The sequence below is a fragment of the Pleurodeles waltl genome, chromosome 5 (assembly GCF_031143425.1).
Source record: "Pleurodeles waltl isolate 20211129_DDA chromosome 5, aPleWal1.hap1.20221129, whole genome shotgun sequence".
Taxonomy (NCBI): domain Eukaryota; kingdom Metazoa; phylum Chordata; class Amphibia; order Caudata; family Salamandridae; genus Pleurodeles; species Pleurodeles waltl.
In genome coordinates, this window is record NC_090444.1 from 1,856,762,071 (window position 1) to 1,856,789,262 (window position 27,192).

General features: G+C 47.9%; 1 protein-coding gene across 1 annotated transcript in view; it reads left to right on the plus strand.

Moving 5' to 3' along the window:
* Positions 1 to 8,335, plus strand: part of LOC138296880 (solute carrier family 22 member 7-like) — a 255,388-nt gene extending 247,053 nt beyond the window's left edge. The window contains exons 11-12 of the mRNA XM_069236374.1: positions 811 to 1,017; positions 8,167 to 8,335. Coding sequence (XP_069092475.1) covers positions 811 to 1,017; positions 8,167 to 8,227 — 268 coding nt within the window. The 3' untranslated portion in view covers positions 8,228 to 8,335. The remainder of the gene's footprint in view (positions 1 to 810; positions 1,018 to 8,166) is intronic.
* Positions 8,336 to 27,192: the final 18,857 nt, after the last annotated feature.

Consider the following 27,192-nt stretch of genomic DNA (forward strand, 5'->3'; position numbering starts at 1 on the left):
TCCTTTGCCCTGACTAGAGTGAGGGTCCTTGCTTGGACAGGGGGTAACCTGACTGCCAATCAAAGACCCCATTTCTAACAAGCGTAAAAAAATTATGCTAATGTGGCGTTGGAATGGTGTTAGGCCACCACAAATCTCGGCCCAAATGTCTTGCAAGTTAGAAGACAAATGAAAAAGGATAACTGGCATGTGTGGAAACAAAGATAAATACAGCATGTTAAAATGGAGAAACAGAGTAAATGGTGGGTTAAAGAGACAAGGGAAGATAAGGGTGTGTGGTATTCTTAGTATATTATGACTCAGGGGCCTTGCTTATTGGAGGAATTTTGACTTGCAGGGAACTGGTTACTGGTGGCAGAAGCTGCAGGATATCTGAGATGATGGGGTCGTTTTGATGTCTATTTAACATTAAACATGTTTGGATATGGATCAACTGTATCTATTATTCCTTTGGAACTTCACAGGCTGGCTTTGTTTGCTGTCTGTTTCTACATATTGTGTTAGTTTACTACGACAAACACATTTGTATGGCATTTAACCTAGAAGGATATGTGTTTACAAAATAAATCCTAGGAAGCTGTAAGTGATTTACTTGCAGCCCTATTCCTAACCACTTTTCTTCCTGGCCCTTTGTGTGATTCAGTGTTTCAGTCAAAGGAAACAAACAACTTTTGAGACACAAAACTTAACTAGTGATAATATGTGGGGCGCATTACTTTGAGATTACTGCTACAACTCAGTATAATGTGAGCTATTCCTGGCCAGGCATGGGCATTATCCATACAGATGTTTCTTTCACTGTTTTTCCAGGCAGAATGGCATGGGGTACAACTCATTTGTTTCACGCATTGGTGTGTCTGTGGCTCCACTGACCTTGCTGCTGGACGAAGTATGGAAGTTCCTGCCTCAGGTTATCTTCTCTTCTGCGGCTACTGTCTGCGGCTTGGTGGCTTTTTGTCTTCCTGAGACTCTCAATGTGCAACTGCCTGAAACAGTAAAGGATACTGAGAAGGCACGGTAAGGCATCCCCCTGTAATCTGTATGTATGGACATATCTAGGATTATTATCTGTAGGGATCTGTAGAAAGGATGCTAAAATATTAATCAACTTACTTCTAGCCTCATATAGTGCTCTCTGCTGGCCTTGGATACTAATTTCCTTTTAAACCTACCTACAGACAACATTTGCCACTTGTAGTAGTTTAAATATATAACCTATAATTAGCATGTGCTTTGCGTCATCCCCTTCCTCATGATTGGATGACTTTGTTGTCTATCACATTTGCCGCCTCTTGAGTCATTGGCTTTCTTCCCTATCCCTGTGTTTGACTGTCCCAAGAGCATTTTGGTCTCACAATTTGTCTGAATGGATGAGTTGTATCCTTTCACTACTTACTTGATGAACCTCTTTTAATGTTATTTTCAGAACGTCTTTGGAATGCATGCATTTCCTTGCTCTCTTCCTTGTTTTTTTCTATCTCCCTGCACTCTTTCTTTGCTCCCACCTCACTTCCTATCTCTCCCTGCCCTGCTCCAGACCTGCTCCCCACACAAGTACAGACAGCTTCATATTCTAGTCAGAAGTGGACAGCAGGAGAAAATCCATATGACCACATGCCACCTCTAGGTAGGCTGTGGGCAGAAGCAGGGCTTGGAGAAGCCAGTGATGGAGCAGGGTGGGAGGTTTTGATGGATTGGTGACAGCTGCTGCACCTTCTGAGTGCCATGCCTCCATCAAGTTAAGCCCCATCCGGCTTCCTAAATGCTTGTGTGGCCACTCCTACAGACAGTGAGAAATACAAAAAGAACTGATGATGGACAGAATGCTGAAAATGTCAAACATTCACCTCAGTCAGAGATCTGGGTCTAAATCCATCATTTTGCTCACCACCCCATTCCAAAATGCTTGTGTGGCTGTGCATATAGTGAGAGCAAGCATGGGGCAAGTCATAAAACATTGATGGAGTCTACCTGCTGTGAACGCCTATTGCACAAGCAATCTCAGGCACGGGTGCAGCTTGTCAACTGATGACACTTCAGGGACAGAATATACTGCAAGTTTCTGATTTGAAGTTGGTGGTAGAGTAACTTTGGTATTTATTACACCGGCATAACGAAACTTGAGGGGGTCCCCCTGCAAAGTACACAGAGGGGCCCAATCTGGACTCACACAGGTGCTCTTATGCCAGGATACTGTGCGGAGGGGGCCCCTGGACCTCAGGCCCCCCCGCACCGCAAGGACCGTGGGTGCCTTTGTTACTCCCCTGGTTTATTATATGCCACCACGTTAGTGAGGTCGGAAATGAGGACCAGGCCAAGGTCAATCACTGATTATCTGTCAAAATCATGAACACAAACTGATCACTATATGCATATCTAAGGACACTTGGCAGCCTAATTGGGGAGGAAGAATTTCTGAAAACCATCAGAAAGATGAAATCCCCAAACCATTTTGTGGACGAGGTTGCTGGCAACATTGCCAAAGACCTTTACAAACACATAATTCCATATTGGGCTGGACTTGTGAATCTGTTGCTCAGCCAGGGAGTGATTCATGACTGCTGGAAGAGTGGACAAGTAACGCCCCACCCCAAAAAAAAAACCTTCTGCAGATGCCAGCAAGTTCAACAATTCTTATCCTGTTTCCATCCTCCTTTTATTTGCAGAAACATGGGTAGGACACTATCTTATCCAACACATCCAGATAACACCTCCTAGATTAATACCAATCAGGTGTTAATCGTGGTCGCAGCACTGAAACAGCACTGGTTTGCATCCTAGAGTCTGGCAATGTCTGCCTCCCAATTCTTGTCAACAGATCAATGACCTTTGATAATGTAAATCACTGCATGGTTCTTGACACTCAAAAAAGAGATGGGCACTGATGGTGTGGTTCTCAAATTGTTTGCATCTTACCTCATGAGAAGTTCGCAGAGGCTGAAAATTGATACAGGCTTATCAAAACTAGTGTGACCTTAGCTCAGGTGGTCCACTAGATCTATTCTAGTCCCCGATCTTATTCAAAGTTTGCATAAAACACCTCAGAGTCTTACTAAGAAACACCAAGATCCTTCACCATTGGCATGCTAATGATACCCACCTATACTTAAAGGTCTTCTCTTCATGCAACATTACCATCATTTAAAACAAAAAGCAAAAGCTTAATTTCTCCTCATTTCCTTATTGAAATAATCACTGCCAGTACAATCCTGGAATGAACTCAGTCAGCATCCATAACAGCAAACCAACTATGCTCAACAGTGTCAAATCCTTATTCTTCCTAGACAGATGACTCAGTTTACAATCCCAAAGTCATCTCCTTGGCCAGAAATGCACATTTTTAATTGTGTCTTCTCCGGGAGATTGTAAGCTTCATTCTTGAGCAACATCTCAGAGCTCTGCTTCTATCATTGGTGCTGTCTAGAATAGACTTCTGTAGTTTTCTCCTGATTGGTCTTTTCAAGTTTCATTGCACTACACTTGAAACATACTGCAAAATGTAGGATTGCTTTATCTCTGAAAGGGAATGACCACATTTTGCCAATTCTGATAACACTCCACTGGCTTCCCATTGAAGTCAGGGTTATCTTCAAAACAACATGCATCACTCGCAAGGCGCTACACGCATCCACTTCACGTTACATGGCTGACATTCTTAAGGTATGGGTTGGTGCCAGACCATCACGGAAAGCCGAAGCGTTTCTGCTGGAGCCCATGACCCTTTAAAAGGAACAATTTATCGCTCAGTTATTGCTTAATTTGAGAAGGTGGTTGCTGGTGGTCTGCACTGGCACTTATGACAGCTGCCACATGGATGCACTGTTTGGGTGATTTAGAAAACAACCATTGTTTATTAATTCATTATACATTAAAAAACGAATACCTGCCTCCCAATCCATTCTTACAGCTTTGGGGACCTCAAACAGTCTGAATTGTCACACTGGTAGGAGTGAAATGGTTATCAGTTGTGCTGGTTCTGTCACTGCCAGTCCTGGCAGTGGCAATGGGTGGTGCCAGCTGTGGTGTTGGCTTTAAGAGTGTCCTGGCACTTTTTTTTTTTCCAAGTTAGGCATTGAGCTCAAACCTTTTTAGGAACATTCATTGGAGTCTGGAACTCATTACCTCTGAAGCTATGCACCACAACCTCACATGATCTCTTTATATCTAAACTGAAAGCCCTTCTTTTAAAGAAAGACATTTTAGTTCATCTGTTTTCTCCGTTTTACACCTCATTGACTTAGTTTGTGCACTGAGCAGTGCCTTGTGGCTTACCTCCATACCTTAATTTCAATGCGCGACTTTCTGTACTTGGCACCCATCACACTCAATATTTGTGGCTGTTGTACTTCATGCCATAGTTTAATGCACTTTGTTTATTGTAAATGTCCCAAAGTAAAGTAATTCATTTTTGTACTGGATTTATCTTCCCTTCTCCCCCATGACAGATATGCTAAAACTTGACATAAACAGCACGCTGAAGTTGTTAAATGAAGATCTATCAACTCATGCCTCATTCATAAGAAAATTAACATGTCTTTGGTATTAGCAGAGCCTGAATAGGCTGGTAACGGACTCGACGGGTGGCAGAGCTATGCACAGCCCCACTTACACCTAAAAAGGCTGAGCTCTGCTGTAACACAATAGGTGTAACTGCTCTGTCTTGTTAGTGCATCCAGCTAGGAGGCAAAGCAGGGGTGACAGGAAGCTCCTGGAACTTCGGAGAACCCTTCTGGAAACATCTCCCTACTTCTAGGAGCAGGGCATCAGGGTATACAAATAAGGCTCTCAGACCCACTCCCCAGTGCACTACTGAACCTGCAGAAGGACTCTCAGAGGACTGCTGCTGCTGTGACCTGCTGTGCAGTCTACCAGCCAACTTCTGTACCTGGAAGGACTGCTTTGCTGCCTGGAGCCTGCCTTGAACAGTCAGAGGCCAGCCCTGCTGTGGAGTCCTGCATCTTTAAATGCGCCCAGGAATTCAGAAATAACTTCATGGTCTAGTTTAGCTGGCCTGTTCAGAGCCACAGGGACATAATTGGCTCCCACAATCTTGGACCCAGCCTGAGTGTGTCTCCATCCAGCTGTGGACCCTTGGTTGTGGTTCTACAGGTGCCCAAGTGGCCATTTTCTAAAACCGAGGGCTTCTAAAACTGAGGGCTTGCTAACTTTTTAACATTAAACTTTAAAAATTCATAAATATGGTTCTACTAATTGGATTTTGATAGTTTTGGGGTCAAATAATGTATTAAAATGTACTCTATTTTTCTAAATTGGTTTGGGATTTTCATTGTGTTGTGTTTTCACTTTTTTAGATTTTTGTGTACTGCATAAATACTTAACACATTGACTTCAAGTTAGCCTAACTGCTTTTTGGGCCAAGTTACCCAGGGTTGAACATAGGTTAAATTAGTGACTTTCTGTGGTTTACCCTACAAGGGATTTTGGCTGTTGCTTGATCAGGGCTCACACCGAGTCAACCAACAACCTAATTTCTCAGAACAGACAACTGTCCCAGCCACAGAACGGCCTGCAGCCCAGCACCCCTGGGATAAAAAGAGGATCAGAGTTTCCAAGCAGGACATGGGAGAAGAGCGAGCTACCTTCACCCCTGCATGACAGAGACACTGAAGCATCCCAGGAAGCACCTAGGCAGCAAGGTGCAATCCACCCAGTACAACACACTAAAAAAAAGATTAGAAACCCCAGAGGCACCACAATGTGTGCACAAGCCGGCAAGAGGGACACAACCACAGCAACAAATGGGTGCCATAGGTCCGTCCATGAGAATGTCACATTGAATGACCAACACACTGCCAGGCACACACAACCATAGGCAGAACCAAGCAGAGTGAACGCGCGACCTTGAGGCGCAAGCACTGGGTCTTTGAGCAAAGAGTAGACGGAAGGAAGATTACCCGCCATGCATGGAGTGCAGCCCTGAGAAGATTACATGTATATTTTGTAAACATGACATAACGTGTATTTTGTAAAGCACTCATTCACCCAGAAGGATATCTTGGCGCTGAATTACATATGTTTATTGTCAACCAATTAGAGTAAAATGGTACTCAAGATCCTTGTGGAGGGAATGTGTGAAGTGTGGGTGGATGACACACTGATCCAAAGAGAAGAGTCAAGTTCTACAGACAAGACAGGTGAGAGGCCAATGAGAAAAGAACTGGTGCCACATGGCTGGTGCCACATCGAACAAGAAATAAAAAGGAACACATGTGACACATGGAATGTTGCCATATTGCAAAGGAGAACTAAAAAAGAAGAGAAGAGAAGGGAGTGTGAAAATACCTGTCTCCCTGAAGCAAAATTGATGATCACTGGTGTGCAGGAGAAATGACCAAGGGTGACAAAACCGGGGATTCAGTCTATGACACGAGAGTGCACCTACCAACACACACAAGCAACCAATGTGTCACTGGGAACAGCCCAGCGGGTGAACTGAAAGTAAGCTGCACGTGTGTCCGAACCACATATCTGCCTCACTATTCCAGTGCAACCATCTGGCCACAGTCACAAGCTGCTTGATAATTGATGGCTTCCCTGCTATGAACCACAAATGCTGTAGTAGAAGAACTGCGACTGCAATATACCAAGCTATGGGGCCTCAAAGACCCTCCAGTCACCCTCACTCCCTGCAAGTCACCACAACCTGTCGTAAAGAGTTGTCTAATGGTATCAAAACCATCATGTTATGTGCATCATCGTACCAACAGAAGGAGCGCATCGCCATCGGAGTGTAGTCTTACACCCGCAAACCACCAAGAGACCAAGGAGGCACTCCTGGCACCGTGAGAGGTGAATCATCCAGACACTATCTGCTAGCCCCATGTGCCTCAGTCCTGTTGGTGAACACAACTGACAATGAGTCATCTACCCTTGTGTTGCACAAGCAACTCAGCCGGGTTCTGCTGGCAGTCCTGCAGTGGCCCCCGCACAGCCCAACACAGTCCACGCTGTCCCATGGAGTCACGAAACCCAAAGAGAAGGCTCTGCAGTGGACTCCACCAATGCTCCAGATGCGCCCCAGTTTGAACTGTTGACATCAACCACACCACCTCAAGAGCAGTCAGGACGGGCCAACATTGCATGGGTAGACTTCAACCCAAATTAAATGTTTTTGAAGAATCCGGACTCGATCCACACTCTGCAAGAATCATCTTGTTTAAATATGAATGTAGTGGTGTTTCCCCCAGTTGCACCTGTCAACGTGTCCATGGCTGTCCCGCTCAATGACTCTCCAGACTGAGAGACTCAGTGGTGTTTAGCATGTTTTGCTTATTCCCACAGTTGGACTCATTGTCCTTTCATTTGGATTTTGGGAAGGATGCGGTGCCCTGCCAGACATGTAGCTGTTTCCAGCCACTCCCTGAGGGCTGGCCTTTACACCTAACTCACACCCATTTAACACAGGCATCACCGGTTAGCTGACACTGTCAATAAAATGGCCCAAACACATGAGATTGTGAACAGTTATTTATCCTACCTACCATGTCATTCATTCCAGTATGTGGGCCTAGGGCTCAGAACTGCACAGGGAGCTGGAGAGATAACCAGAGGAGCCAGAGACTTGGACCACCTGAGATTTTGTAGTGTGTAGTATTTTCCATTTTGTGGTGTATTTCTAACATATTTACAAAGATAAACATTGTCGGGAAAATCAAGTTATTCTCCAAAGGTTAGACTTCTGTTAAGTGCTGAGCCTGTTGGTGTACACCTACATTAATGTCCCTGAAAAGCCTGCAACTGCTTGCCTTTGCTACCACTGAGAGTCAATGCTAAAGGAGTTGTACTTGAACCAATTTGTAGGGCCATATTAGGAAGGACCCAAGAAATCAAAGGCAAAATATGCCTGCCCATGCTGGAGGCCAAGAAGCCTCTGCTTGCCCACAGCTCCCTGAACAGGGCCTGACAGTGTGTGATGGTTCAGGCAGTCAAATAACCCTTCCCCTCCTGTGACCTTTGCTGTTTTTTATGCATCAGTAGATTTAAACCTCCAGAACGTGTGACAGAAGTGAATGTGAGAATGAGTACCTAACTATTAGTTAACAAATTACCCAAAACTGCTGAATATAAATTAGTTAATTGCTGAACAATTATGAGTCGTTTAGTTTTTATGTTCTAACCAGTGCAGCATATATCCCTTTTCAGCAGGAATGAATCCTCAAACACCATGGGTAATCCACAGGACGTCGTTCGCATGCAGAAATTCTAACATTGATGGAGACCAACGAGTCATTGACATACCACAGAGCAAAATATTTCACAGATTTGAAATGACTAACTTACCGTTGCCATGTAACATTGACCTGTTCTTAATAAATCTCAAAATGGTCCAATTGCTGATGTGCTTTGATTTCCTATTTTATATATAGTTTTCGTTAGATGCTACAAACTCAAAACTGCTTAGTGTAAAATGCTTTGTGTCCTTTGGGGTGGAATTAGGAGAATCTTTAATTGGTGCTTGGGCTTGAAGAAGTTCACCCTTATTGTACATGTCTAATGTGAAAGTTGCATACTCAGAAGGTGGTCCTAGAAGCTTGAAAGAACAGCCTGGGTGGAAGTGTCACCTGAGAAAAGGAAGGTGAACCAAATTCAGCAGACCCATAAGCAGCACGGAAAAGGTAAATATTTATTCTTTTTTTTAAACCAAGGTAAATGTTCTTCAAGTCTTGGGTATTTTTAGAGCAACGAAGGTCAAAAGATCCTGGTGCCCTGCCTGTGTGCTGCCCTGCTCCTGACTTTACCTTTCATGGTTGGGACAGTCATACCACAAGTCCTTTTAGGGGTGCCTTATGTCTTGAGTATCCTCCTGCAGGGTTCAAGGTGAGACTCTGCTGAAGAAAGCAGCGGTGTCCATAAGGAAATCCTCACTCCTAGCAGGTAATGCTGCTGCCCCCTGTCCACTCTAAAGAGAAACTGATGATTGCCAGCAGTCCTATTAGTTCACAGCTACTATTGCCGGGTTTGTCTAGTACAGGCTTCTTCAACTAGTAGCTTGTGAGCTACTGGTAGCTCTCCAGCCACCTGGATGCAGCTTTCCAGTGCTCAGCCCAGCCCACTAAACTAGAAGATTTTGCATGGTTGAATTAATCAATGTATTTCACAACTATAAAGAGTGTATATGAGACGAAAATGTGTATATTTTCTGAACTAATAAGCTGATGTTGGGAGAAACTTTTTTTCAAAACACATTTTAAGCTGATATTCAAGTGATAAATCATGCAATATTACTGATATTACTTTGGTGCCTGGTGCAGCTAGCCATGTAGAGGTATCCCAAATTGACAAAACCTTTTACATTATTACTGCTAGTAATATTGCATGGAGTGGTCACTAATGTAATATTGTCTGATGTGGTCGCAAATAAAAGACTAATATTATTAGTAGCTCTTGTTACAGAAAAGGTTGGAGAATCCCTACTCTAGAATGTATGTGTGTTTGTATGTATATGTTAGTTCAATTGTTTCCTCATGATAGAAAAGGTATCATTCCTCATAACTGGGACCTCACACTAACACCCCCAAAGAGTTGTGTAAATGCCTTGTGCATCTGTGAGTAGATTTGAGGAAATGGGGTACCTTTAGTGGGGATGTTGGTTTCTTCATAGGCACAAGTTGTGGACTTCTTCGGGTACCTGATCTCTCTCTGTCTCCCCCTTCAATAAGATGCTGTCATTTCTACTCTCCTCCTCAAAAACGTTGTTATAGCTTAGTTGCTGTGAGTATCTGGGTTACAACAGGTTAGGAAGGAAGGTTTTGTGATAGGTATACCAGTTTGTATGAGCTCCAGCAGGTTAGCCAGTGGCATGCATCTGATAAACTCCAGGTGCCCCTTTCCTCGAAGCTGAGATGAATAGGGAAAGGTTAGGACATCATAGCAGCTTGTCCACACTTATACAATTGAGGGCCAGTGACAGAATATCATAAACACAAATTTTGAGTGGACAGAATATTGCGTCAAAAGTATCGCAGACAACAATATCAAGAAGTTAAGTGCAAATGGGTAAGTTTAAATTTACTATTCTTAACTCCAGATCCACGTACCTGGAAGATATGTATATACTGTATCATCAAAGTACATATGTGGAGTTATATATAGTTAAACTTCACTTACCCAAAGAAAATTATCTTCACAATATTCTTTTCCTTGATATTTTTGACACAATATTCTGTCTCACGAAATTTGTGTTTTTGACATTTTATCCAAACACCCCTCACATACGTTAGGTCCCACCTGTAGTCGTATTATCTTATGCCATCCATAGCCATAGCTCCTGACAGGGTCTACTAACTTTGAGTGATATGTCACCCTGGGCTGAACAAGAAACAATCAATCAATAAATCAATCAATTATATATTTTTAGAGCGCACTAGTTACCCATAGGGTCTCAAGGCTCTGATAGGTGTGTCCTCAGAGGTCAGTTGAAGAGTGAGGTCTTGAGGTCCTTTCTGAACTGAGGCAGCGATGCTGACTGTCTGAGGTGAGGAGGTAAGGTGTTCCAACCTTATGCTGCCAGGTATGAGAAAGATCTTCCTCCAGTCGAGGACTTCTTTATGTGGGGTACTTTGGTGAGCGACTGCTGGGATGAGCGCAGAGGACTGGAAGGGGAGTACCAGGTGATGGGGTGGTTGAGGTAGCTGGGTTGACTGTCTTGGAGGGCTCTGTTGGCATGTACAAGAAGTTTGAAGTTGATTCTCTTCTCAACTGTGAGCCAGTGGAGGTTTTTCAGGTGTTCTGTGATGTGTTCTCGGTGGGGGATGTTTAAGATGATTCTGGTGGTGGCATTCTGAATTTGTTGCAGGTTGTTCAGGTGCTTCCTGGAGGTTCCGGTATAGAGGGTGTTGCTGTAGTCAAGTCTGCTCGTGATTAGGGTGTGTGTCCCAATTTAAGATGCACTTGAATCCAAGTTTTTGAGTGGGTCCTCAGTACCTGAGTGAGGGACTTTAGCTTACTCAAAGTCCTTGGTTAGTTGAAAGATGGGCTACTGAGTTGCACTTTCTCTGCAGGAGTAACAGCAGTGTCAGCCCTTATCACCGCAAGCATGGTGGCATACTGGAAGTCCTGCTTTATTGGTTCCTCTACTCCACCAACTCTTTCTGCTTTAGGTGTTCCACCAGTGCCTTTGTTCCCACCAGACTTGAGGTTATGCTTCTGGCTACAGCAAAGTACTTTGAGTTATGCCCACCACCACCAGAAAGCAGTTCCTGTGCCAAACTGAGTGAAGAGACTATAAGCCAAACAGCATGCCATCTAGCAACCTGGTATCATGCCTGAAGACCTGGTGCTACAGCTGCCATTGCTGAAGTGGCAGACCTGCCCACTTCCCAGAGACAACTGCCCAAGCCAGTCAGGGCTGCCATGCTTATCTCCTTAGCAGCTGAAGTGCAGATCAAGGCCACAGCCCAGTCCTACAAAGCCAAAAAAGAAACCAATGGTGCAGTCCTAATGACCATACTTTACAGCATCCTCCAAGCTTTGTCTTCACTGAGTAGATAATGCAGGTCCAAACTCAACTAGCTGAGAGACTGTGTTGATCACTCAAGGATCATCCTGTTTTTAGGAGGTTAACCTTTGATGATGTGAACTCTCTGGGTCCCAAGAACTATGTGAACTGTCCTAGAAGTTGCTGAGGTGATAACTGCTTAATGAATATGAACCTGTGCCTAATGTTGACTGTATCAGTGATAAGCCACCATAAACACTGCGGGAACACCATAGATTTGGGAGAGGGCACTGTGGAAGGTACAATAGTGCCTAACTAGAGCCCATAGGAGAGATTGTTAATCTTGTAGTTCCTATCCAAATGTTTACTATTTCTTAGATTAAGCAATGTTTTTTTAAACTAAAGTCCAGCACTGGGTGAATTATAGTGTCTGTTGTTTGACTATTTAAGTTGTGAGTCTCTACCACCAACATCACCACCGTGAGAACTGTGTGACTGTTTACTGCTCAGAGAGTCAAGCATGGATGGGTTGTACTGGGCCCAGTGTGCAGTGCTGTAGTAGGACACACCCAGTGACAGCAGTGGCAAGTGTCCCCCAAAAATGGTTGTGGCCCTCTAGCCCCAGCTTGCCCCACAAATATGGTCTGACTAACCAGTAAGAAAGAGGGCATATGAGGAATAGCTTTGCAGACAGAGTGTACAAACCAGTGTTACATCACTAGAACTTCTTAGCACGACTGCTAGCCCGTCGAACAAGTTACTTAACTTCTATAATGCTTTACCTGGTAGAGACTCCATCTAGCCACAGATTCCTTAGCTTCGAATAATCCCCAGACATCAGACTGGATCTGGAAACCTTTTGGGCAGTACCTTTGTGTGCCAATAGATGGCATAATTTGTATCTTAATCGGCAGTGTCTGCATTGGAAATGATGTGCCTATATACGTGCCATCCCAGAGCACTGACATCAGTTTCTTTTTGCAACCCTTTTCACACCAGAAGCAAGGAACGATGAAGTGTGTTGATGTACTGGTGTGAAGGCACTTAGGGTCTCTGTACACAGAAAAATCAGGTTGCAGAATGGGGAGAATGGGAGGGCCGCTAAATAAGATCGATAGAGTCTCTGGTAGATAAAGGGTTATTGAAGGTAAGTAATTTGTTTATCTGAAAGAGACTTCTAGCTCCACATTCCTTAGATGAAGAAGTTGTCTAGGACTGAGTGGGCAAAATGTCCTTTACAACAGATCTGACTGTCAAGGCAGTAGTACTGAGTATACGTGTGCAGAAATGTCCACGTTGCAGCCTGGCAGATATCAAGGACTGGATTTCTGTGAGCTAATGCAGTGGTGGCAGGCTTGGCTCCAGTGGAATGACCACATAGGCTGTCAAGGTGTGCTTCTTTGCTAATGTGTTGCAAATTTTAATGTACAGCATAATCCACCGTAAGATGGTTCACTTCTTCACTGCCTTTCTTTTTTGCCCCCAATGTACACAATGAGGAGATGATTGTCCACTTGAAACTCTCTGGCACAATCAATGTAGAATGTCAATGCTCTTTTTAGGTCCAGACAGTGGAGTCTCTCTTTGGAAGGGTGAGGCAGAACCAAAGAGGCAGGCAAGATTGTATTCTGGTCCACTTGAAAAGGTGTTAGTACTTTCAGAAGAAAGGAGGCACGGTTTCTCAGTACCAGTTTGGATAGAATGTTGTATAGGGAGAGAGCACAGAAAGTACTTGCAGCTCACCGACTCTCCTGGCTGCTGTCATAGCGAAGAGAAAAGCAGTTTTGATGGTGAGTAAATGAATGGAACGGTTGTGTAGCGACTGGTAGGGCTCACACACAAGAAAGGTCAGGAAACAGATTGAGGACTGAGTGGGGCATGATGGATGGCAGTGGAGGGAACAGGGGTTCAAATCTCTTTAAAAAAATAAATCACTGTGGGTGACTTGAACAAGGAAGGTTGGTCCCGCAACAGCACGGAAGCCAAAAGGGCTTTTACTGTGCCTAAAGCATAGCCTTGTTGGGCCAGGGAATGAATGAACAACAAAACCAGGGACAAGGGTGCAGAAAAGTAGTCTATATTTTTAGAGGCACACCAAGCCAAACATTTCTCCCAACGGTAGGCGTATATTGTTTAGCTTAGAAGAGACCTTGCACAACCTCTGGATGGAGATACCTTTCATGATCAACTAGGCATTAGAGGCTGAATTCCTCCACTGTGGCATTCAGCCAGCCCATCAGATGTCGAACTACCAGGGAAACATCCTGATGTTCCAGCCATGTCCAGAGATGCAGAACCTCCTAACACAGGGTCTATGACCCCTCCCCACCCTGTTTGTTGGAGTATTACATGGCAGTGGTGTCCTTGAATACCTGAACTAGCCTTCTCTTAATTGAAGGGATAAATGTTTTTATTGCCAATCGGATCGCCCTCAGCTCCAACAAGTTCATGTGGAGCCATGACTCCACAGGAGACCAGAGTCTTCTGATCTCTCCCAGTCCCAGATGGCCACCACCTCCCAGGAGTAACTCATCTGTCACTACAGTCAGTCCTGTTTGGGGAAGAGAGAGGAGTCTGCTGCTGACTCAATTGCAGTTTGTAAGCCACCACTGCAGATCTTCTGCAGTTCCTTCTGAGTTCTGGACCAGGTCAGAGAGATTCTCCTGGTGCTGTACCCACTTAGATTTCAGTTCCCACTGCAGAGCTGCAAATGCCAAAAGGCGCACATCACCACCAGAATGCAGGAGGACATGATACCCAACAGTATCATTCAGTCTCATCGAAATCCAGAATTGAGGCTGAGACATCAGAATCATAGCCTAACTGTCCTGGACTTGTCATTCCAGATGATCAGACCAAATCTGCACTGTGTCCAAAGTAGCTTCGATGAAAGGGAGCATCTGGGAGGGAGTTGGGTATGAATTTGACATGTTTTAGTGAACCTGAGTGAGTATAGGAAGTCTGCCATAGTCTGGAGATGGGAGTTGACTGTCTGGAATGAGCTCACATTCAACAGACAGTCATTGAGGTAGGGGAACACTGGGACCCATGACCCCCGCAGATGTGTGGTGACCACTGCTATCATCTGGGTGGAACACCTGAGGGGCACAGGTAAGACAAAAGGGGAGCATAGAGAACTGATAATGCTTATGGCCTACCATTAACCATTGGTAATGGCTGTGGACAGACATGACAATGTTAAAAAAGTATTCATCCTGCAAGTACAGCGCTATCATCCACTCTCGAGGGTGGAGGGCAGACAGAACATTGACCCAATGTGAGCATATTGAACTACTCCTTTTTCAGGAAGTACCTAAGAGGGTGTGGGTCTAGATCAGATCAGAGGCCTCTGTCCTTTTTCAGCACCAGAAAGTAGTGGGAATAGCAACTACAACTTACTTCTGATGCAAGCACCCTCTCAATGACTCCTTTGGTCAAAAGAGCCTGTACTTCCTGAAGGAGCTGGGAGAGGTGGTCCTCTCTCAGCTGGTCATAAGAAGGTGGCATGGGCGGCGAGGTTTCTAAAAAGGAGATATAGTAACCCAGCTAAATAATCTGAAGTGACCACTTGTCCACTGTTATGGACTGCTAGTGTGGCAGGTGACAGTGGATCTTGCCCAACACTAGTTATCCATGATAATATGTGGCTATCAGCAAAGATAGTGGACTGGGTCGACATCTGGCTGGTGGTCCCCTGTGGTCTGTGAGAACCATGTCTGAGTCCACAGAGGAGCCAGTGATTCTCAATCAGGCATGGCATCTTGAGTGCCACCGACAGTGCTCCTTCCTTTATAGCCACAGTAAGAGGAGAGACCAAGCCAATGTCTGGTGAGATATCCAATCCAATGGCATTCACCAGCTCCTTGTTCCAGTTGTCCTCAAGCTCATCAAGGGGTGAGAGCTACCATAAGGGTTCTGAGAACTCTCTCAACCGTCTCCCTCTTCAATCCTGTCAAAAGAAAAAGACACTGGCTCTGACTCTGAGAGCATGGATTCTAACTGGCGCCAGAGTCAATGTCGGGCAATGTCCACCCGGCTCTGTTTCAGAGTTGAATGACAATGCGGTCTGTGCCCTCATGAGGAATTGACATTGCCAGGAACAACAATACTGAAGCGTGCTGCAAGGAAGGTCACGGTCTTGCAGGTGGAGCCGCTCCCATTCAAGCACAGGATCCAGAGAGTCTTGCTAGCACTGAGGGTGAATACGCTGGCGGAAATCCAGTGGATGATCCCATGTGACTGAAAGGTACTACTTGGGGGTTTGGCTTCCCAGATATGAGGTGCATGGACTCCTAAAGCTCCTTGAGTTGGGTGAGGATCACTCCGGCTCTAGGTGAATCTATGAGGACGAGAGCAGAGCAAAGACCTGGTTTTGAGGTGGGTGCATAGGAGCGATGCCTCAAACTATGTTGTCATTCTGTTCAAACATTTTGACCAGCATTATAAAGTTTAAGAATGCTTTGACTTATCAGACTTTTTCTGTTTGTGGGAGTTACCATTACTTCAGCTAAGATGACGAATGTTGATGCAAAGAAGTGAGGAGCTTTAAAGACCACACCCCTCAATGCCTTTGGGTGCATGGTGCAGCACTCCTCGTACGTCTTGGAGATGTGTTCCCACTCCTAGGACCAAAGACAAACCAGGTGTGGATCTGTCACAGACTTCTCCCTGTGACAGGCACCCCAGGGTTTAAAACCTGCTGTTTTTTATGGGACTATCCTATCGCAGCAGGAGACAAAGGGGGTCATTACAACCCTGGCAGACGGTGTTAAAGCAGCAGTAAGACCGCAAACCGGCCGGCGGAAAAAAAAAGGGAATTATGACCGTGGCGGAAACCGCCAACAAAGACAGCCACTTTAACACTCCGACCGCCACGGCGGTACAGACAAGCAGCGCGGCGGTCACCACCAACAGACAGGCAGGAGACAAAGTACCGCCCATAGTATCACAACCTACCAATCCGCCACCTTTTCCGGGGCGGATTCACCGTGGATAAAAACACGGCGGAAACAGCCATTTCAATGGGAAAACGCTCACCTCCACACACTCCACGCGGAACGAGGGCACCATGGAGCCGGAACTCCACATACTCCCTGCGATAGTCTTCCTGCTTCTGTACATTCATCATCAACACCGGCGCCGAAGACAACGGTGAGTACTGCACCTACGACATAGGGGAGGGGGGAAGCAAAAGTCTGGGACACACACACGCAACACCCCCACCCCCACCTTGACCCTCACCCACTACAACACACACACCAATGCATATTCAAACATTACAGTAACAACCCCCAACCACCCCGGAAGAATGCAAAGACAAAAGGAAATGAGTGCAACCATTGTAATGTATCAAAATACAGTAAGCAAATATATACATATATATATACACATTCAACAAAATATACATCACGATTAGTAGTGCAGGTATACACAATTCAATGTCCGTGGACCACTGAGCCCAAAATGCATGGGCGAGGCCCCCACACGATACCTGAGCAAAACGGAGAGAACACTGCAGGGGCATCAGATAGAAATACAACAGGCACCTCAGGGGGAATCGAAGCGGGGGCACCTCAGCCAGATGACAGCACCACGTCAGATCCACGAGGGGGCTCCATGCCCATGATGTATCCTGGGGAGTGCAAAGCCACAGTCTCTCAAGTCTCACAAGTGGGTGGGTTGCCCACTGTTCAATCCTGGGGAGTGCAAAACCACAGTCTCTCAAGTCTCTACAGTGGGTGGTTTGCCCACTGTTCCATCCTGGGGAGTGCAAAGCCACAGTCTCTCAAGTCTCTACAGTGGATGGTGTGCCCACTGTTCAATCCTGGGGAGTGCAAAAGCACAGTCTCTCAAGTCTCTACAGTGGGTGGTTTGCCCACTGTACCATCCTGGGGAGTGCAAAGCCACAGTCTCTCAAGTCTCTACAGTGGGTGGTGTGCCCACTGTTCAATCCTGGGGAGTGCAAAAGCACAGTCTCTCAAGTCTCTACAGTGGGTGGTTTGCCCACTGTACCATCCTGGGGAGTGCAAAGCCACAGTCTCTCAAGTCTCTACAGTGGGTGGTTTGCCCACTGTTCAATCCTGGGGAGTGCAAAGCCACAGTCTCTCAAGTGGATGACAGTCTCCACTGGTTCTAAAGGGGGACTGGTGCCCAGAGTGCTTCATCCTGTTAAGGATTGAGGTAGTGGATGCTGTTCTCCACTGGTTCCGGAGGGGGACTGGTGCCCAGAGTGCTTCATCCTGTTAAGGATTGAGGTAGTGGATGCTGTTCTCCAATGTTTCCGGAGGGGGACTGGTGCCCAGAGTGCTTCATCCTGTTAAGGATTGAGGTAGTGTATGCTGTTCTTCACTGGTTCTGGAGGGGGACTGGTGCCCAGAGTGCTTCATCCTGTTAAGGATTGAGGTAGTGGATGCAGTTCTCCACTGGTTCTGGAGGGGGACTGGTGCCCAGAGTGCATCACTCTCCCCGTGACGGTCCCACTTCCGTCACTGCCCCTGCCGCACATGGGCTAGCGGTGCTTGAGATGGCGGTGCTTGCCTTGTTCAGCGGTGCTTGCCCTGTTCAGCGGTGCTTGGCCTGTTCAGCGGTGCTTGCCATGGCGGTCTTTGCCCTGTTCAGCGGTGCTTGGCCTGTTCAGCGGTGCTTGCCATGGCGGTCTTTGCCCTGTTCAGCAGTGCTTGAGTGTGCAGTTTCTGACCTGTTCAGCAGGGCTTGGCCTGTTCAGCGGTGCTTGCCATGGCAGTCTTTGCCCTGTTCAGCGGTGCTTGCCATGGCGGTCTTTGCCCTGTTCAGCAGTGCTTGCCCTGTTCAGCGGTGCTTGCCATGGCGGTCTTTGCCCTGTTCAGCGGTGCTTGACTTTGCTGTTTCTGACCTGTGCAGCGGTGTTTGCAATGGCGGGCCCTCATTGCCCAGCGGGGCTGTGGCTGCCGGGGCCCTCCTGGGCACTGACTCTGGCGATGGTCTCCTGACCAATGACGATCGGGCTGGCAGTGGCCCCCTGGGCAGCGGGGATGATGGCAGCCTTCTCCGCCGTGCTGCTTTTCCCAGACTTTGGCACTTTCTTCTGCCCGTTCCCCACCTTGGGAAGAGTCACAGCTGACTCGACACTCCCCCCGGGACCCTTGTGAGCGGCTTTTCCGGCTGGAGTCTTCCCCCTTTCCCGTCAGGCACTGTCCAACGTCTGGTGCTGCATAGGGGGGGGGGACTGGCTGTGCTTTGGCTCCATGTCACACTGGCTGCCCTGGTGCCTGGTGTACTCCACATACCTCTAACAGGCACCATTGGTACCGGAGATTTTTTGGCTGAGGTGCTAGTATGGGACCTATGAATTGGAGGGGGGGTGGTGGGAAAGAGGTCAACGTTGCTCAGGAAAAGTTTCTGACGAACACTGGGACGGGTAGCTGGAGTGGGCCTGGGAGTGGAGGAAGAGGAGGTGGTTGTAGGAGGTGTAACTTTTGATGATTTGGGTGCAGGTGCATGTTCTGGAGGCTGTCGTAAGGTGGATGGATGTTGGGTTTGTGTGTGCCCGCGTTTGTGTACTTTGGGAGGGGGCGTCACGGACACACTGGGAGAGGACACAGGGGACGTGTAAATGGGAGTGGGGGTGGTGAGTGCAGGTGAGCGGGTGTGGTGGTGGGTGTGCTGGTGCGGGTCCTAGTGGCTGTAGTGGTAGTGCATGCAGGTGAGAGTGTAGATGACACTGGGAGGGAGGAGGGAGACGACGAGGAGGGGGACACAGTGGAGGCAGTGGATGTTGCTGTGTCTGTATGTGGGTGATGCTTGTGTGAGTGCCTGTGGGATGTGTGGTGCCTATGTTTGCCAGAGCCACTTTTGTGTGTTGAGGTGTGTGCATGCTGGTCTGATGGTGTGCTTGGGATAGGCTGGGGTACAGGGGATTGGGTCTGGGTGGAGGAAGTTGGAGGGTGGAGGCTAGAGACAGGGACAATGGCTGCCATCAGTGCTGAGGCCAGAGATTGCAGGGCTCGATGAAGGGCAGCCTGACCAGAATGAATGCCCTCCAGGAATGCATTACTGTGTTGCCCTTTCTACGCCCTGGATGGCATTCACAATGGTAGACTGCCCAACAGTGAGTGACCTGAGGAGGTTAATGGCCTCCTCACTGAGGGCAGCAGAGGTGACAGGGGCAGGGGCTGAGGTGCCTGGGGCGAAGGTGATGCCCACCCTCCTGGGTGAGCGGGCACGGGGCGAAGGCTGAGGGGCTGCTGGGAGGGCGGTGCTGGTAGAGGGGGTGGCGGCTGTACCTGTAGAAGTGGGGGGCACAGATTTTGCCGCCACCACAAGGGAGCTCCCATCGAAGGACGAATCTGTGTCGCTTGTTGCAGATCCTGTGACCGCCGTGGTGCTCCCCTCGCCCTCCGTCCCAATGGTGTATTCAGAGTCCGTGGTGTGGCCCTCCATGGCCATGTGGGATGCAGCTCCCTCGTGCTCTGGTGCCACTGTACCTCCGCCTGATGATGCTGATGCCCACAAAAACAGGGAGAGCTCAAAAAGGGGGGACGGGACGACAGAAGAAAGACAGGTTGAGTGCATGGCTTACCGCTACCGTTGGCAGACAATACAGACACAGCAGCCCCCTGCACTACGCCGTGCTGTTGGGCTCTACTGATGCAGTTCCTGGGATATGGCCTACATGGCTATGGTGGACATCAGCACACATAGATGACACAGGGGCATGTATACCTGTACTTGGCACTCTACAGAGGTGGGGTAGAGTGCCACATGGCCTGCATTACGGAGGGGCCTAGCCTACGGAACTCGCCCTGGCCTAGGGAAACCCACAGCCCTCCTCCCCCACCCAGACACCTTCACTGCGCGCAAAGTCCCCAGACTGATGTTCTACTCACCCCCATGTCTGCTGTGATGCCCTCAAGAGCCCATCCAACTCAGGGTAGGCCACCGCCAGGATCCGGAACATCAGGGGGGTCATGGTGCGACGGGCACCCCTCCCACGTTTGGAGGCCATCCCCAGCTGAGCCTCCGCCGTCTTCTTGCTCCAGCGGCGAATGTCCTCCCATCTTTTACGGCAGTGGGTGCTCCGTCTCTGGTGGACCCCCAGGGTCCGGACGTCCTTGGCGATGGTACTCTAAATAGCCTTCTTCTGGTGCGCGCTGACCTACATGACATGTAGAGGGGAAGAATAGAAGTCATTACCAACTGCACCGTCGAAGTGAGTGGCCCACATCCCTGCTCTTGCCATGTGGCACATGCATTCACAGTCCTTCCTGCTCGCAGAACTCTGCCCCCTTACTTCTTAAAACCAGCCCTCTGCACCCAGGCATAGCCCATACAACTTGCACCCTATGTACTCACCTGTTGGTCTGGAGGACCGTAGAGTAGCGTGTACTGGAGGAGGACACCGTCCACGAGCTTCTCCAACTCCTGTGCACTGAAGGCAGGGGCCTTTTCCCCAGACGCACGAGCCATTGTCTCTTCCAGACCGAGGTCACAGCAGCACTTGCAGCAGTATAGGTCCTCTCCTGTCGAAGATCAGGTATCGAGTGATTCAACAGATAGAAAATGGCGGTGACGTCCGCGGCGGTGCGTATCATCACCGCCGGCGCACTTCGTCATTGGCTCCTGGGACCCATCGGTTCCAATGTTAACCAATGCAGCACTGCGCAGCGGTCTTTGACCGCCTACCGCAACGTTGTACAACGCCAGCGCAGTTACCTCACATCCCATTGTCCCAGTTTACAGGTCAGGCAGCCGCCATTTCAGGGGCTGACATGGCTTCATTTTCAACTGCGTCACACATACCTAGGCCTGGACTCAACACACATACAGACAACCTTTTGGATTATGTTTTGTGTTCTGAGTAGCTGTGGGTACATACCTCTGAGTAGCTTGACTCTGTGGTTGCTGTTGTCCTTCCTAGGCACCATCAGCTGGGACATGTGAGGAGATGGCGGAATCCTCCGGTGTACCGACCGCTGGTGGACCTGTTGACAATGGAGGAGCGACATCTAATCATCACCTACAGGTTTGACAGTGCCACAATCCAGGAACTGTGTACCTAGTTGAAGCCTAACCTGATGTCAGCAATCCGCCATCCCACAGGAATCCCCCCTCAAGTGCAGGTGCTGTCAGTGCTCCATTTCCTTGCAAGTGGGTCTTTTCAAACAACAGTGGCCATGGCATCAGGGATGTCCCAGCCTATGTTTTCCAACGTGTTGGCCAGAGTGTTGTCTGCCCTGCTGAAACACATGAGGAGCTACATAGTTTTCCCTCAGGTGGAGGATTTGGCTACTGTTAAAGGTGACTTCTATGCCCTTGGACATATCCCCAACATCATAGGTGCCATTGATGGGACCCATGTAGCTCTGCCCCCCCCCCCACAGGAGTGAACAGGTGTTCAGGAACCGGAAGAGTTATCATTCTATGAATGTACAGATGGTATGTTTGGCAGACCAGTACATCTCCCAGGTAAATGCTATGTTCCCTGGCTCTGTGCATGACGCCTACATCCTGCGGAATAGCAGCATCCCTTATGTGATGGGTCAACTCCAGAGGCACCGGGTGTGGCTATTAGGGGACTCTGGTTACCCCAACCTGTCATGGCTACTGACCCCAGTGAGGAATCCCAGGACCAGGGCAGAGGAACGCTACAATGAGGCCCATGGGCGGACTAGGAGGGTGATCGAACGCACCTTCGGCCTCCTGAAGGCCAGGTTCAGGTGCCTCCATATGACAGGTGGTTCCCTATTCTACTCACCAAGGAAGGTCTGCCAGATCATCATCGCCTGCTGTATGCTTCACAATCTTGCTTTGCGACGACAGGTGCCTTTTCTGCAGGAGGATGGTCCAGATGACGGTGTTGTGGCAGCTGTGGAGCCTGTGGACAATGATGAGGAGGAACCACAGGATGAAGACATTGACAACAGGGACTCAGTCATCCAGCAATATTTCCAGTGACACACAGGTGAGAACACATTCTTGCCTACTACAAGTACTTTCACACTTCTACCTTTATCCTGTCTGTCTATTTCAAGCAGTATTTGGTAACAGAGTTGTACATATCCATAACGGTTTCACAGGTGTGGTTACCAACGTGTGTCATGTGCTTGCATCCTTCATGGACTTGTGATGTGTGACATAGGTATGTTGACAGTACATTTGAAAACGCATTTTGTCACTGTCATTGCTAATACACATTTTCAAAATCACAGACTGACTCCAGATTGTTTTGTGCTTCAAGGGTGTTTATTGAAGTGCTAATTATTGAAGGGGGTGGTAAAATGGTGATGGGTGATGGTGGAGGAATGTCCATGGCAGAGTCCAGTCTATTAGTCTCACAGGTGCACTGCCCATATGGGCATAGGAAGTGGAGCTGGGGCAGTTCCAATATGGACAGGGTTACAAAGTGGGACAGTGGGATGGCAATCAGGGTGATCTCATTTCTTGGCGGGGTCTTGCCATCGTGCTCTGTCCTGTTCCTGGATCTCAGGGACCGCTTGCGGGGTGGTTCACCGTCTGCAGGGGGTGGGGTGCTGGTGTGGTGGTCCTGTGGCGGGGCGTCCTGTCCACTAGCGCCGGCGGGGGTGGTGGGCAGTTCCTCGTCCATGCTAGTGTCAGGGGACCCTTGGAGTGCCACGGTGTCCCTCATGGTGTTCTGTATGTTCTTCAGCACCCCTACGATGGTGCCCAGGGCGGAGCTGATGGTTCTGAGTTCCCCCCTGAACCCCAAATACTGTTCCTCCTGCAGGCGCTGGGTCTCCTGAAACTTGGCCAGGACCATTGCCATCGTCTCCTGGGAGTGGTGGTATGCTCCCATGATGGAGGAGAGGGCCTCGTGGAGAGTGGGTTCCCTAGGCCTGTCCGCCCCCTGTCGCACAGCAGCCCTCCCAGTTCCCCTGTGTTCCTGGGCCTCCGTCCCCTGGACCGTGTGCCCACTACCACTGCCCCCAGGTCCCTGTTGTTGTTGGGGTGGTGGGTTATCCTGGGTTCCCTGTAGTGGTGGACACACAGCTGATTGACGTGTCCTGGGGACGGAGGTATGGGCCCGCTGGGTGGGTGCTGTGCTGGTGTTTCCAGAGGGTGGAAGGTCAGTGTTGGGCTGTGCCTGTGCGAGAGGAACCAACTGACCCGAGGCCCACGATGGTCCGGGCTGGTCATCTGGATCCGGTTGGCCAGAGCTGCTGTCATCACTGTGGGCCTCTTCTGTGGGTGGGGTAGAGATGTCTGGACTCTCCTGTCTGGTGACGTTGGGTAGTGGTCCTACAGGGGTATAAAAGCATGATTATTGCATCTGTGTGTGTCATGGTGTGCAATGGGTGGGTGAGCGTGTACCCCAGTGCTAGCATTCCTGTGTGGGGGCTTGTGTGATGATGGTTGGGGGGGCGTTATGGGTATGTGCTGTGGGCATGCTTTAGTGAGGGGTGACCATGCCTTGTGGTGTCATGCAGGGCTTGGTGTTGGGATGTGTGGTTTGTGTTATTAGTACATTAGTGAGGAGTAAGAGTGATAGGGGAGGGGATGAGGGTGGGGGTCTGTGATAGCATGCAGGTAGGGTGTGGGATATGATAGTTAAGATTTGACTTACCAGTGTCCATTCCTCCACCGACTCCTCCGAGGCCCTCAGGATGCATGATGGTCAAGACCTGCTCCTCCCATGTTGTTAGTTGTGGCGGGGGAGGTGGGGGTCGGCCGCCAGTCCGCTGTACCGCAATGTTGTGCCTGGAGACCACGGAATGCACCTTCCCCCGTAGATCGTTCCACCTCTTCCTGATGTCCTCACGATTTCTTAGGTGCTGTCCCACTGCATTGACCCTGTCCACGATTCTTCGCCATAGCTCCGTCTTCCTAGCTATGGAGGTGTGCTGCACCTGTGATCCAAATAGCTGTGGCTCTACCCGTACGATTTCCTCCACCATGACCCTGAGCTCCTCCTTTGCCATGCCATGGGGTGGTGTAGGTGATGTGTGGGGTGGTGTATGTGGTGATGAGTGTGGTGATGTGTAGTGGTGTGGGGTGTCTTGTGCGTGGATGTTGTGTGGGTGATGGTGTCGTGTGCCTCTGTGTGGTGGGGTTGTCTCTGCAGTGCTGTCTCTCTGGCCTTCGTCTACATTTTTTGTTGTAAGGGTTTGTGGGTGATATGGGTGTGTGTTTTATATAGTATTGATTGTGTGGGAGTGGTGTGTGTATGTGTATCAGGTGTGTGTATTTCGAATTGTCCAATGTGGCGGGGTTTTGGAGATGTGTGTGTATTTTGAGCGCCGCAGTGTGTACCGCCAATGGAATACCGTGGTTGAAAGACCGCCGCGTGGATTCGTGGGTCGTGATAGCATGGGCGTGTTTCTGTTGGCGTGACGGTGGAGGTTTTGTTTTCGCCAGTTTATCACTGACCTTTGGTGTGGCGGACTTGTGTGGGTGTCTGAATTTCGGCGGATCCCGAGATGTGGGTCATAATAGCTGTGGCGAATTTCCGCGGTGGTGTATTGGCAGTCTTCTGCACGGCGGTAATCGCCTTTTACCGCCAATGTTGTAATGACCCCCAAAGTCTCAACAAAACCTTTGAGAAAAAGTAAAAAAAAGTCAGTCAAAAAATAACTGGAGGCAGCTTACTCTGGATCTGCGCTGGTGTGGAAAGAAAAGAACTGATGTCAGGGTGCCAGGATGGCCCTTATCTAGGCTAGGCACTGCACATGTTAGGTCTTTTGCAAATGATGCCAACGCGGAGGTGAACTATGGCACCTACTAACTAGCACACAGAGGTGCTGCTTCAAAAGCTTCCACATCCAGTCTGAAGCCTGGGGATTATTCTAAGGTAAGGAAGCTGCGGCTATAAGTCTCTATGAAATATCAAAAATTACTAGCACTTCTCAGCAGACTACCGGCCTAGCCTATTGTGAAACACTACTGCATTTCTCAGCAGCACCGGTAGCCTAATATGATATATTACTGGCACTTCTCAGGAGGACTGGTTGCCTATTTGAAACATTACTAGCACTTCTCAGTAGGACTGCTAGCGTATTATGAAATATTACTAGCAGTTCTCAGCAGTACTGCTAACCTATTATGAAATATTTCTAGTACTTCTCAGTAGGACTTCTAGCCTATTAATGAAGAAATATTACTAGAACATTTCAGCATGTTCGCTAGCCTATTATGGAATACTAATAGCACTTCTCAGCAGGACTGCTAGCATATTATGAAATATTACTAGCAGTTCTTAGCAGGGCTGATAGCCTATTGTGAAACATTACTAGCGACCCTCAGCAGGACCTCTAGCCTATTATGAAACATTAATAGCACTTCTCAGCAGGACTGCTGTCCTGTACTGACAATATATGCACCGTCCAGCAGGGCAGAAACCATACTATGATACAGTATTAAAACACAGTATTATGACTATCCAGCAGAATTGTAATGCTGTTAGGAGATAGTACTAGCTCCTTCAAATATGACGAGGCATGACTAATATATCCTAACAGCACTGCATTGCTGTTGCAGGATATTACTAGCACTTTCAAGCAGTACTGCTACCCTTTAAGAGATGGCAGTAGCACTTTTCTAGCTGGATGGTTCTGTGAATTAAACGCCACCAGTGACATTGAATGGGATCTGCAAATCAGACATTCAACTCCCAGCAGCACCAAGTCTGCATTCACCCTTCTCAGGTCCATGACTGGGGTACTGTCTAATTGAACAAAGGTAACATGTTGCTGCATTTCTCAGTGGTGCTGTAGAAATATTATTGGTTAGTGGTATTAAGTTTCAGGGTGCCCTATGGTTGTGAGTATCCTCACCACACACTTTGTATTTACACGTATAACATGTAACACTTGTATCTAAATAACACCACTTAAAGCTTTCCACAAATAATATAAATGTTTTTGTATTTAACTGTGTGAGTAATGAGGGAGAAATCTTCCCTCACTCTGCTGGTTTGTCGACATTTGCGATTACAGCCACTTGCACATGTGTGACTGGCGATTCTAATAATAAATATATTTCCAGAACGGTAAGCATCCCAGTGCGAAAGGGGCAGAGCTACTCAAAAGCATGTCTTACCTTACAAGTGAACTAAGACAGGATTACAGTGCAACCACCTGACTTCATGTCAGTGACCATCAGCATAGTCAGGTCAGCCCCACCAAGACATGTCAGCCGTGTCTTGGTGTGGCATCAAACGGTTCACACAGAACACCCTGTGAGGGATCCTGGGGGTACCTAAGTCCACCAGGTAGGTGACTTCCTCTTTCTTCTTCGCCATGAAGTAGGCCCGAGTCCACTTGTCCTGAAGGGCCTTGGAAGCCTCAGTCTCCAACACCCACACTAATTGACCTGGTTGATACTCAACCAGTACTGACTTTTGGTCGTACCAGAGTTTAGGAAGCTCTTGGCTGACCTTCAAATTCCCTTTTGATTTTTTTCATATACTCAGACATGCGTTAACAGAGGCCCAGTACATAGTCCCCTAGATCCTGTTTGGGTTGTTTGAGAGGATTCTCTCAAACTTTCCTCAATATACTCAGGGGACTCCTTAAAGGATGGCCAAACAGGAGTTCTTTTGAGGGGATCACTGACATACTATCGTTTACACAAATATCGAGACACACAAACATTGTGTCAAAAATATTGTTGACCCAAATATTGTTTCCCTATCTTCATAATGGTAAATACAAAAATATCAAAAATAAAGTATAGTTTCAGGCTAATATTGTACAAATAACACGACAATATAGATTTAATTATAAGTATGCAGTTTACTATAG